Here is a 12,952-nt window from a genome sequence, read left to right as displayed (position 1 = left end):
AAAGTGAAAGGGAAGTCGCTGAGTCGTGCCTGACTCGTAGCGACCCCATGGACTGCAGCCCAACAGGCCCCTCCATCCATGGGATTTTCCAGGCAAGAGTACTGGAGTGGGGTGCCACTGCCTTCTCCATCCTCTATGCATAACTTAAGGTATAAAAACTACTTTGGAAAATAAAGTGCGGGCCTTGTTCACCGAAACTTGGTCTCCCCATGTCGTTCTTTCTATCACCTTCTGGCTGAATTTTTCCTCTGAGGTGGGGAAGCTCGTCAAGCCTACTAATTTTGCCTGGACTTCTAAGATCCGACGGGGGAGGCCTTAGTGTCTCCTCTCCTTCGGGAGAACGGAAGGACGCCTGCGGCCTACGTAAGTGGTGCAAACTTCTTGCCTTGAAGTTTTATTGGTCTCCCGCGTAAACCAAGCTACTCAGCCTCTTTTCTCCACTGAATTTCCTCACTGAGCTATCCTCATTCTATTAACTCTTTATATCTTTGATGAATATTTAAATAAATAGGTCGCCAATGCCGTCTCTCCTTCGAATACCCTGGATCAGCCGAGGCTGGACCCCGGCAAAAACCCAACCCAAAGCAAACAAACAAACTCCCACAAATAAACAGACAAAACGAAGAAATGAAAGAAGGAACGTCTTATTACAGACCCCAGAGTGACGTGCACTCAGTCCTGTCTGACTCTCTGCGACTCCATGGACAGAGGAGCCTGGCAGGCTACAGTCCCGACTCAGGGATGGAACCTGCATTGGCAGGTGGATTCTTCACCACTGAGCCACCTGGGAAGCCCTATGGATGCCCCCGGAAGTCATCCAGATGAACATGGAGGAACTGTCCCCGCCCCCCCAACCACAGCACCATGAGTGAGGATGTTACTGATGAGCTATGCTGGCCGTTGCACAAACCGTATGTCCTTTCATTCCCAGGACTTGTTTATGAAGCCTGGTCTCTGCTCCCCACTGCACAGTGAGGAAACGGGGCCCCGGGGCTGCGTTATTTGGGTGAGCTCAGATGCAGGGCTTCTTCCCCGGTGGCTCAGATGGTAAAGAATCTGCTGCCATGTGGGAGACCTGGGTTCAATCCCTGGGTTAGGAAGATCCCCTGGAGAAGGGTATGGCAACTCACTCCAGTATTCTTGCCTGGAGAATCCCCATGGACAGAGGAGCCTGGCGGGCTACAGTCTGTGGGGTTGCAGAGTTGGACACGACTGCTATTCAGCTTCCAGGACCCCGTGAAAAGGAACTATGACTCCGCAGGTGGAACTCAGTAGGCTGGGGAACTCGGTGCACTTGGAGAACACAGTAGGTCCTCAACACACGCTGACCAGGTCCATCTGGGGCTTGAAAACTGGGGTCAGGTTCACCGCGGGGCTGGGACAAGGCCATGCAAAGTGGAGGCCAAGACAAGGGCAAAGGGCCGAGGCTGGTGTGCGGATGGCAGCCAGGCAGGGCAGGACGACGCTGGGGGAAAACGGGCCCAAGCCCAGAAGCTGCACGAGGCAACAGGGACCACCAGGGGTCAGCACTGTCTTGGCCCAGCCCCAACCCAGGGGCTGCTCCTGGGATCGAAGTGAAGGCACTCAGTCGTGTCCGACTCTTTACCACCCCGTGGACGGTAGCCCACCAGGCTGCTCCATCCATGGGATTCTCCAGGCAAAAAAACTGGAGTGGGTTGCCATCTCCTTCTCTAGGGGATCTTTCCAACCCAGGGATTGAACCCGGGTCTCCCGCACTGCAGGCAGACCTCTTTACCGTCAGAGCCACCAGGAAAGCTCTCCTGGGATTAAAAAAAAAAAAGCAAAGGTTAGTCCCACAGTCACGTCTGACTCTTTGTGATCCCACGGACGACTGCCAGCCTGGCTCCTTTGTCCATGGGATTCTCCAGGCAAGAATACTGGAGTGGGTTGCCATTTCCTTCTCCAGGGGATCTTCCCAACCCAGGGATCGAACCTGGGTCTCCTGCATTGCAAGCAGATTCTTTACCAACTGAGCCACTAGGGAAGCCTGGGATCAAGGTGACACCTTATTCCTCGGCTAGAAATCCCAGCGTCGTCACTTCCTGCCCCCAAGAACAAGCACCACAGAGGACTCGGCACCAGTTTCTTCCCATCATCCTTGAACTTGCCCCCAGGGAGGTGGTCCTACTCCATCACACAGATGAGGAGACAGGCTGAGATGCAAAGTCCCTCCAGCTGTTCCCTGCCCCTCGCCCACCCGGGGCAACCCAGCCAGTTCAGTTCAGTCACTCAGTCGTGTCCGACTCTGCGACCCCACAGACTGCGGCATGCCAGGCTTCCCTATCCATCACCAACTCCCGGAGCTTGCTCAAACTCATGTCCATCCAGTTAGGTGATGCCATCCAACCATCTCATCCTCTGTCGTCCCCTTGGATCAACAGCCCCACCCATCAACAGAAACCCAGCCGGGTTGGACCTAAATCCCTCTGAAATCCCAACTGCAGGCCTGGCACCCTGCTTCACTGCCAGGACAACCAGCTCCCACTGAGAGTAGCCCCTGGACCCTTCAGCCCTCAAGGTTCACTAGCCCCTTCCTGCCCTGCAATCTTCAACCAGCTGCCCTGGGTCTCCCCACTGACCAGCCTCACAGACCCTAATTTAGGAGGACTCGCACATGCACGCGTGGGTTCAGGACAGTGAACTGGGTTTGGAGCCTGTCCGCCTCGGGCGAGCAAGGACTCTTCCCTGTGAGCCTGTGAGGTGGGGTGGTTGATGGTGCTCCCCCCGAGCTGTGACAGTGAGGTAAGCCAGCTCACTCTAGGGTGCTGTGCTCACCATAGGGTGTGGCGGTTTGAAGAAAGGTCCAACAGGAAGGTCTGGAATTGCTGTGGGGAGTGGGAGGTGGTGGCCCCCAGCCCCACCGCCGGATGGGGGCACGTTGGGGCCCAACCACGGGGACACTCCGTCCGCACACCCCGGCTCCCCGCGGGGTCCCAGGCTGGCCTCCTCCTCTGCCCCGGCAGCTTCCTCTCCCTCCCAGGTTCTTCCCGAGGGTCCCTGCTTGGTGGGTCTCACATGGACAAGAACCAGGCTCTGTCCCCAGGGAGCCTGCCCCGGCGCCCGAGGCCCCACCCACCTGCAGCACCAGCAGCATCTGCACGATGGCGGGGGGCACACGGGCGTGGGTCCGGGCCAGCGCGTCCTCCAGCTTCACGCCCAGGGTGATGGTGTTCCGAAAGTGCAGCAGGGCCAGCTGGCGCACCGACGGCTCCTTGCCCTGCAGACACGCGGCCGCCGCTGTCACCGAGACCCCCCAGGACACTGGGACGGACCCGCTGACCCCCAGGCTCCCGTCCACCCTGCTCTCCTCCCCAGACGACCCTTGTTCCGAGGAGAGAGAGCCCCACGTGGCTTCCTCGGAAGAGGGAGGGGTGACCGTCACACACAGAGACCCTCCTTCGTGTGGGATACTGAGCATTGCGCAGGTCTTCCTGGGGTCCTGGGGAGGCGGCTGCCTTCCGTCCATCTCGGGAGGGGGCGGCGTGCGCAGGCGCAGGCGGCCCACGGAGAGCGGAGGCGCGCCCACCTCCAGGTCCCGGCCGCTCACCTGCACGGGGTAGAAGACCGCCTGCAGGGTGGGCAGCACGTCGCTGAAGAAGAAGTCCCAGGTCTCCGCCAGCGAGTCCAGCAGCTTCTGTCCTGTGGGCACAGGGACCGTCATCACCACCCCAAGGGCGCTGGCAGACGCTTCCTGTCTTCCCAGGTCACGCATCACCTCCTCGCACCCGGGGGAGGGCACGGTCCCGGAGCTGACGCAGGGCTCTGGAGGTACCCCCGCCCCACCCCCGCCAGGGCGATAGAGCGGGGACCCCCTGCTTCTCCTCCCGGTGCCTCAGTTTCCCCACAAAAACAATGGGGCTTGGGGTAGGGGGTGCCCTGTGGCCCAGGGCATGGGGCTCTGTGCTCCACTGCAGGGGGTGTGGGTTTGATCCCTGGTTGGGGAACTAAAATTTGCAAGCTGTGAGGTGCCGGTGGCCGGGGGCGGGGGCTGTTAATACTCTTCTCCCAGAGCTGATGGAAGGAAGCCAGACAAAGCAGGGCCTGGGGCAGAGAGCATATGGGTGTGTGTGTGTGTTCCTGTTTGCACCACACACAAGCCCCCAGGTGCTCCACTCACACGCTCGTCTCATCCACTGCCCGCCAGCACCCTGTCTCTCTGTCTCCCCCAGCAGACACTGGCAAGGCACCTACACTGTGCCAGGCCTGGCACCAGGGACCCAGCTAAGCCCCTAACTGCCCAAGTCCCACCACGTTGACAGATAGCAGAGATCGGGGCTGGGAGCAGTGGGGGTGGGGAGTGACCCCACCAGGCAGATGAAGAGCTGGGCTTCAGAGAGCGTCTCTCCCTCCAGGGCCCGCGTCCCCACCACCTGGAGCTGCCTAGGGTAAGCCCTGGGGAGCCAGGATGACGGCCTTCAACAGCTGAAACCCATCCCAGGCAGGAGGGAGTCAGGCAGGGAGGGCTTCCTGGAGGAGGTGCTAGCCGAGGGTTTGCCTGGTGCCCTGACACCCTCGGCAGACGGAGGCAGACGTGTTAGAAGCAGGCGTTTGGACAACAGGAAGGAGCGACGCCAGCCACAGGTGGACAGACTCTCAGGGGAGAGTCCCTGAGATGGATGGATCCAGCTGGATCCGCCCTCCCCTCACCCTCAGGGGAGGGACATTTTGAGGTGCCCCTGCGCTGGCTCTGGGTATCCCCAGGAAATGCCAAGTGCTGAACCCTTAGCCCTTCTGCCTGGAATGAGCGGAGAGCCGGGGTGAAGGCTGCCGGCTCAGGACGAGCAGGCCGCTGGGGTGTGTCGCTGAGGCCTCTGCTGCTGGCGGGGACCCCCAGCGGGAAGCCAGACCAGCTGTCGGCTGGGGACACACGGGCGTGGTGGGTCGGTGTCCCTGGGAGCCAAGTGGCCAGGGCTGCAGATTGCAGGTTGGCCAGCCTCCCAGACCACACCACCCATGCCTGGCTCCTGGAGGTTTCCCTGGGAACCAGGTTGGTGAAGGGCCCTTGCCTTTTAAGTTCCCTTTCCCTGCGTTCTGGGGTGCCCCCCCAACCTGTGAAGTCCCCCAGTCTGTGGAGATGCCAGGCTCGGAGAGGGCAGCTTGGCGGGGGGAGGGTGACCGTGGGGAGGAGGGGGTCTCTGCATATGACCCGTCTGCCTGGTGGCCAGCTCCCGGTCTTCCCCGGGGGCTCCACAGCGGGCTGCCTGGAACCCAGGACGGTGGGTGCCCACCCCCTAAGGAGCTTGGCCTGCACACAAAGGTCCCTTGAGGTCCCCGCCATCGCCGGCGAGAAGAAAGGCGGCTCAGTTCCCGGGCGGCCGTGGGGCGGCTCTGGGCGTGCGCCAGCCCGGGGTCTGGCGGAAACGCAGGGGAAAAGGAAATCTTGTAAAACCGAGCACGAGCCGGAGCAGAGCTGCACGCAGACCAGGGGTCAGGAGGCTCAGCCCCGTCTCTTGGCTGGGCGCTCTGCTGCCCGGGGACTGGGGGCGGGGGCGCTAGGGTTGTCAGCCGTGAGGCAGGCACGTGGTTTTAAAGCCCGGCCCTGGGGGGCCCCCATCAGCCCAAGCCTCAGTGTGGTCCTCTGCGAAATGGGCATGATCCGCGTGTCCACACTCAGTAGGCTGAGCGCTGCCATGTAGCAGTCGCTCGCTGTTAGCCTGACGCTGACCGGTGGGCCTCTGTGGTTCGCAACCAACCTGGCAGGATCAGGACTGCCCAGGGGTTGGATAGCCCTTGAGCCGGTTCTGGGATGGGGGTTTGGTCAGCCTGTTTGCCTTCCTTTGGTTTGATCATGCAGGCCCCGGAGACAGAGATGGGCCGGGCTGACCTCAGCTCAGGTCTCAGCCTGAGGCAGCGAGACCCCGGGGACAGCAGTGACCCCAGGGCAGCTGGAAGGGCCACCACCGCAGGGGCTCAGAGGTGAGCGCGTGAGGGTCACTGCAGTGGGGGTGGGTGGCCTGACCTCTAACAAGCCGGGACTCCTGCAGGACAAGGCCAAGCCCAAGGCCTGGACCCTACACGAGCCCCTCGGGTCCCCCTCAGAGACCCCGAGGGTCTGCCTGCTGAGAAATGACCCGGCTGCAGCGGAGTCCTTAGAACTGTCACCTTCAATGGGTTCCCTAGAGAGAGATGCCATTTCACGGCCCCTCGGGGCTTCCCACATTTCCAGGAATCAGTCTGCTCAGGAGCAACGTTCAAGGCCTCACTGGAGGCTGGAGTGGGCAGGTGGCAAGGTCCTGGGGCTGCCCCGCGTGGGGCCGCCTGCCTCCCAGCAGAGGCATGGGCTGAGGACGTGGCTGGACACAGGGAGCAGGCTTTGGGACTTAAACTGGGGTAGAAGGCAGTGGTGGGGTGGGCTCCCAAGGCTGCCTCTCGGGGTGTGGCTGGCCCCTGTCCCCACTGCGTGGGCTGGAGGAGGCCACATGTCCTCCTGAAAAGACCACATTTCAAGGCCTGACTCCATGCAGCCCTTCCTGACTGCCAGGTGGAGCCAACCCTCTCTTCCCCAGGGCCTCCCTTCCTCCTGACACCGATCACACTGGACTGTCGCTGTCTGCTCCACATCTGTGTGCCCAGCTGGGCTGTGAGCCCTTGCCAGGCAGGGCCCAGGTCCACCTCCAGCTCCCCAGAGGCCCCCCGGGGCCTGACCTGTAGTGAGCACACTGATGGAGCCTGTCTGACCCCCACCGAGGTGGGGACAGAGGGAAACGACGTGTCTGTGGCTGGCTGGGGATTGGAGGCCGGGCCCTCTGGCCCTCAGCCTGGGGCTCTGTGCCGGTCCCCAAGGCCAGGGGAGGTTGGATGGCGTTAGTGCTCCCTGCTGGGTGGCCTGGTGGCCACGGCCATCATGGGCAAGACTCCACCAAACTGCACAAAGCGCCTCTTCTCCAAAGGGCCCAGCTCCCTTGGGCCGGAGCTGGTGGGAGGGCAGGCATTGCTGGAATGTGCCGAGTCAGGAGAGGGGAATGGGAGGGCCCCTCCGCCAGCAAATCCTCCTGCCGGCTCAGGTGCCACCTCCTCCAGGAAGCCTGCCCAGATCCCCAATGGCCTGTGCCTCTTGTCCCCACGTCTGTGGTTCTCACGGCCCTTCTCAGGCTCCTGCCTTGGCCGCTTCCACCCGACAGAGGCAGAGCTGGTGCAGAAGGGACAGAGGACACAGCTCTGAGTTAATGCTGAGTGCCCCAGGCCTTGGTCTCCATCTCTGTGAAATGGGCTAAGGCCCCTGCTTTCCAGGGTCAGTAAGGATGCAAGGGGGAACCTGGAGCAGCAGAGAGAGGAGTTCAGATTCGGGTGCCGGGCTGCCAGGGAGGGGTCGTGTAGCCCGGGCGAGTGACTCAGCCCCCCTGTGCCTCAGTGTCCCCAGCGTTCAGTGGCTACAACGATGGAAACTTCTGCATGGGTCTGTCAGGCGATCCAGGAGTTGGGTGATGGAAGCTGCTGGGATGAGTCCAGCACCCGTGTGGGGCTTGGGTCTGGCACAGAGGGGCCTGCCCCGCACGGGGCGGGGCACACAGCAGGCCCGCAACAGCACATAATCAGCCTGAGCTGGGTTCTCTGCATAACTCGATTTATCTCTATGCCAAGTCACCCCTACCAGGAGGCAAACACACTACATTTATCACCCTCCAGCCCACAAACATGGGGAACCCAAGGTTTCTGGGACCTGGCCTGTCCTTCCAGAGCTCTGGGCCCGGTCAGGCGCCTCCCTCTCCTCGCTGAGGGCCGCCGTGGGCAGAGAGGCCAGCTGTGACTCCTGGCCCGGTCCCTAGAAGGGCAAAGGGGATACACTCTGGACCCGGATGCCCTGGGTTCCGATCCCACCTCCACCTCTTAACACTGTGGTTCTGGATGAATTGAGGGCCACTGCTGCCCTGTTCCCAGCTCTGAAATGGGTACAGTGACCGAGAGGCCTCCCAGGGCCCCAAACCGCGGCCGGGAGCCCAGGTCAGCTGCTCCTCTGGCCGGGGGCTCCCTGCTCTGCCATGTCCCGGATCTAGACCACTCCCCCTCTGGTCCTCAAGGATCCTGATGGGGGTTCTCCCAGGCTGCTGGGACGGGGTTCCTGGGGGCCAGAGAGCCTCGTGGGCAGTGAGGTGAAGCAGAGGCTTTCTCCCCGACATTCCTTGGCCCTCCAGGGGCCTTCCCAAGATCAGATCTGGGCCCCGCTGCCCTCGAGGCACTGCTCCTACCCCTCCTCGCCTCCTCGCCCGGGAGGGCCACCCCACCTTCCCAGAGCCCTAGGTGGAGCCCAGGTGAAGCCAGGGTGCCCAGGAGCCACGCCCTCAAGCAGCCGGCACCCGCTCCCGGCCCCAAGACCACCACACTCACCCTCGTAGAAGCGGATCTTGTCTCGCAGGATCACCATGCCTTTCGTCAGCAGCTGGTTCTGCAAGGCCCATGTGGAGATGCCGTCACCGCCCCGGGGTGGGGGGACCCAGGGCCCCCAACACTTACTTCCCAGCAGGCAGCTGAGGTCCTGAGGGGAAGGGGCTCACCGATGACCCACAGCCCGCCTGCCCCAGAGCTGGGACCTCAGCTCCTCTAGTGGACAGGGGTGACTGACCCAATCGGGCTGTCCTGAGACAGAAGAGGGTAAGGAACCCCCAACCTGCCCTCCAGAGACGGGCCAGGCTGGGGTCTCCTGCTCCAGGCTGAGCGGGTGGGCAGGTAGCTGCCCCTGAACCGCACGTGGAAGGAGGGTCTTTCAGGCAAGAGGGGCTCCGTGACCAAAGGATGGCGTGAGCGTGGCCATGGTCCACCTGAGGCTCAAACGGTAGCCCCCGGGACCACCCCTCAAGCAACACCAGGTGGCTTTCACAACAGCTGGAGCAGCCAGAGAGCAGGAACAATCCGGGGGCCAAGGACCAAGGAGCAGCCCCGGCCCACGAGGGCATGTCACTCGGCTGCAGAAAGGGACGAGGCTCTGACACGGGCACGACGTGGAGGAGCGTCGACAATGCTGTGCTCAGTGAGAGAGGCCAGGCTAAAAGGCCAGGGGCTGTGCAGTCCCACCACACAGGTGGATCCAGGCAGAAAACAGATCAGCGGTGGCCTGGGGCTGCGGGGAGAGGGGAAGGGGGCGAGGACAGGGTCTCCCTTCGGGGTGACGGAAAAGGCCTGGGATCAGACAGTGGGGACAGCCGTCTGTCCCCCTGAGAAGAGCTGTGAGTATGCTGACTACTGCACTGCACTCTGTTCAGAGGCACGCCATGCAATCTATCAGTTTACACCTCAATAAAGCTGCTACGTTAAAAAACCAACCCTACACCCACAGGATGGGGAGGGGCCCCAGGCTGGTTCTCACCCCCCGCTCCTGGGCCTGCATGTGGACACCCCTGCCTGTACCACCTCGGCCTTCCTGCCTGTGCAACCTCGGGGGCCCCGGGCCCAGTGTGTTCATTCTCTTTGCAGGCCTGTGGCTTCTGCAGCACCTGGGAAAGGGCGACCTCGGTGACGCCGGTGCCGCGCTAACACTGTCACCACACAGCTCAGGGTGACACGGCCCAGGGCTTGTAGATGAAGAACACCGGGACTCTGGGGACCAACCCTGGTCTTCCAGGAAGAGGCGGGCCACCAATCACAAAAGTGACCTCGAGCCCCGTGCCAGGCAGGGCTCTGAGTCCTCACCTGCCTCTGATCGCGTAACCGCCCCAACAACCTGAGCTGGCTGGCTGGGGAAACTGAGTCAAGGCTAGGTAGACACCTCGAGCCCAGCACGCCACGTGCCCACCGGGAGCAGGCACCCCCTTCCCACCCTGTCCTTTCCAGCCAACTCAGGAAGCAACCCCGGGCCTGATGGGGAGCAGAGCACACCCACCTGTAGGTACTCCGTGAAGAAGGACCCCAGCTCCGTCTTCAGCAGCTGCCTGTGGGGGTGGGGTGGCAGGAGTCAGAGACCTCATGGTGCTGGTGAGGGTGGGGGTGGGGTGGGGGCCGCCTGCAGCAGGAGACCAACCCCTAGGCCCGGAGGATGTGGCCAGATGCTTCTCCAAGATAGACGAGTGGCCAGTAATGTGGGGGAGGTAGTTATCAGTCAGGTCAGGGGAAGGCTGACCACTGTCAGTCACCAGGGAACCAAACCCAGACCCCGACACCCGCCCTGGTGGTGTTAGAATCAAGGCCCCAGGCTGTAACACGTGCAGGGGAGAAGCTGGGGAAAACAACCCTCATGCTCGGTGAGAAGGAATGCAAGACGGCGCAGCCGCTGCGGATAATGGCTGGGCAGCTCCTCAAAAGCTTCAGTGTAGACCTGAGGTTCAGTGTAGACCCCCGAACCCCACCCTTAGGTGCAGACCCTGGAGCAATGGGAACAGAGGTCCACGCGAGGTCTCCTACGTGGATGCTCCCAACAGCCGAAAGGTGCAACCCACCCAAACGTCTGTCAACACAGGACTGGGGAAACAAAAGGGCATGTTTTCATACAATGGGGTATTATCCGGCCATAAAAAAAAACGAGGCGCTGATACCTGCTCCAGCCCAGACGAGCCCAGGTGTGGAGGTGCACTGGGCCGAGGGCAAGCAGCAGACGCCAAGGCCACGTGCATTATCGTATGACTCCACTTACAGGGAACATCTGGGCAAACCCACGCAGATGAAGTGGACTGAACCTCCCAGAGGCTGGTGGTGGTGGCAGGGGGTGATAGGGAGTGACTGTTAAGGGGTCTGGGTTTTTCTGTGGCGGGGTAGGGGGGTGGGGGGTGATGAAAATGTCCTGGAATTAGATAGTGCTGGCAGTGGTACAAGCTGTTGAATGGACTAAGAACCACTCAACTGTACACTGTAAAAAGATAAATTGTACTTAAAAAAAACAAACATATACGGGCTTCCCTGGTACCTCAGACAGTAAATAATCTGCTTGCAACAAAGGAAACCCAGGTTTGATCCCTGGGTCGGGAAGATCCCCTGGAGAAGGAAATGGCCACCCACTCCAGTATTCTTGCCTGGGAAATCCCACGGACAGAGGAGCCTGGTGGGCTACAGTCCATGGGGTCGCAAAGAGTCAGACACGACTGAGCGACTAACACTTTGAAGGGCCATCTTAGGTCTTCAGGGTCGGGGTGGGGTGACCCTGTCCCAATCCCTCGTCTACTCCTGCCCCGAGCTCACGAGGTTTGCTGCCTGTTTACCCCAGGGCACAGGGACAGGATGGCACTGGTCGGGGCATAAGAGAGAAGGGCATGGAGGTGGGAAATGCCTCCTTGAACAAGGTAGCTGTGAGGCCCTGGGCAAGTCTCTCGACCTCTCTTGAGCTCAGCCTCCTCCAGTACCACGTAGGACTAATGCCTCGGCCTTCCCAGACGCCCTCCACACTGGTCTGTCCCAGCTCCCGCAGCCGAGTTCAGTTCTCAACCGTTCGCAGGAAATAAGGGGGGCGTTCAACTGGGCTGTAATGGCCTTTCTGGGAACAAAACTCCCGTCATTAGGCAGGTGGGTCCTTCCTCTTTTAACAGAATAAATATCCTTCGCGATGCTCAACGGCAGCTGGGAATGTGGGCGTCATCTTGAGCCACTGCCCAAGTCCCTCCCCGTTTCCCCTGCAAAGCGGTCCTGGACCAGAGAGCGGGGTGTGAAGGCCACAGGACACGGCTGGGGTCAAGGGTCACAGAGCGGTCACCGCCCACCTCAGCTCTAAGGGTGGAACCTGGGGCTAGTGGACAGGGGGGCCTGCCCGGGGTCCCCCCTTCCTAGCACAGCCCTCCCACCGCTCCCAGACTCGGGCCCGCATGACGGGACAGATGGCCACTCACCGGACACCTTCGTTCAGGCTGAAAAGCTCCTGGTCGGGCAGCCCCTTGCGCTGGAAGACGGCGATCACCCCGTTGTGGATGCTGCAGGGGAGGTTGGAGGCGGAGAGGAGGGTTGCCGACCAGAGGCCCTGAGCCCCAGCCCGCCTTCCCTCTCCCGTGGCGCCCTGCTCGCTCTGCTCAAAGCGGGGCAACGGCCTCTCGCAGAGAAGCCAGGCCTGGAGCACACAGGTCGGCCGCCCCCATGGTACCCCATCTGCCCCAGAGCCTCAGATCCCATCTCGAGCTCCAGGCCTGTCACCGGTCACTTCTCCTGGAGCTCCCAGGTACCTTCCACACACTCTGCCTCCCTTCCCGTATCCCTGAACCCTCTACACCCAGGCCAGAAACTAGGGAACACCCTGTGATGGCCTCTTGCACCCCCGAATATAACTGCCTTGTGCTTCCAGGTGCCCTGGAGCTGGCCCCTGACCCCCTGAACTGGGTATCTGTGCTGTCTGCACCTGGCCCCACTGGCGAAGCTGCCCTCACCACAGGCCTTTGCTCATGTCCCTCCTTCAGGGCCCAGGCGGTCTCAGTGCTTACATTCCATCAGTATGCAGCCACGTGTTTACAGGTGACTTGTTTGATCGACTGGTTCCCACCACCATCTGTAAACCTCAGAGCACAGGCCCTGCGCCATCAGCGGCTGCGCGCTCACGCCTGGCTCAGAGGAGAGCCTGGTAAGTGCTGTTCGGTCCTTAAGTCGTGGCCAACTCTTTGGGACCCCAGGGACTGCAGCGTGCCAGGCTCCTCTGTCCTTTACCGTCTCCCGGAGTTTGCTCAGGTTCAAGTCCATTGAGCTGGTGATGCCATCCAGCCACCTCATCCTCTGCCGCCCTCTTCTCCTTTGGCCTTTAATCTTTCCCAGCATCAGGGTCTTTTCCATGAGTCGGCTAGCGACATTCATCCTGACTCTTCCAGGCCCTCCAGATCCAACTGGCCCTGAAGCCCTGCCCATCTCTACCCCCGAGATCTCCGCTGCGCCATATCTTTCCTTCACATTCACCCGACCTCTGACTGCACAGTCAGCCTCACTGCACCTGCCTCCACCCAGGGCCCTGCAGATACAGCCTAAAGCCTGAATGTGGCATTCAAGGCTCGTCTGGAATGGTTCCTCCCCACCAGGCATAGTCCGGCTGCCATACCTT

The 12,952-nt window shown here is 61.5% G+C and overlaps 1 protein-coding gene across 1 annotated transcript in view; it reads right to left on the bottom strand.

Moving 5' to 3' along the window:
- Nucleotides 1-12,952, bottom strand: part of PRR5 (proline rich 5 (renal)) — a 27,022-nt gene that overhangs the window by 6,543 nt on the left and 7,527 nt on the right. Inside the window, exons 2-6 of the mRNA XM_010837598.1 lie at nucleotides 11,766-11,846; nucleotides 9,836-9,884; nucleotides 8,347-8,404; nucleotides 3,569-3,660; nucleotides 3,098-3,238 (exon numbers count right to left, since the gene is read on the bottom strand). Of these exons, the coding sequence (XP_010835900.1) occupies nucleotides 3,098-3,238; nucleotides 3,569-3,660; nucleotides 8,347-8,383 (270 nt within the window). The 5' untranslated portion in view covers nucleotides 8,384-8,404; nucleotides 9,836-9,884; nucleotides 11,766-11,846. The remainder of the gene's footprint in view (nucleotides 1-3,097; nucleotides 3,239-3,568; nucleotides 3,661-8,346; nucleotides 8,405-9,835; nucleotides 9,885-11,765; nucleotides 11,847-12,952) is intronic.

Source organism: Bison bison, unplaced genomic scaffold, assembly GCF_000754665.1.
Source record: "Bison bison bison isolate TAMUID 2011002044 unplaced genomic scaffold, Bison_UMD1.0 scf7180017864079, whole genome shotgun sequence".
NCBI classification, from domain to species: Eukaryota; Metazoa; Chordata; class Mammalia; order Artiodactyla; family Bovidae; genus Bison; species Bison bison.
The sequence above is the reverse complement of the archived record's forward strand: the minus strand, read 5'-3'. Positions and strand labels throughout refer to the sequence as shown.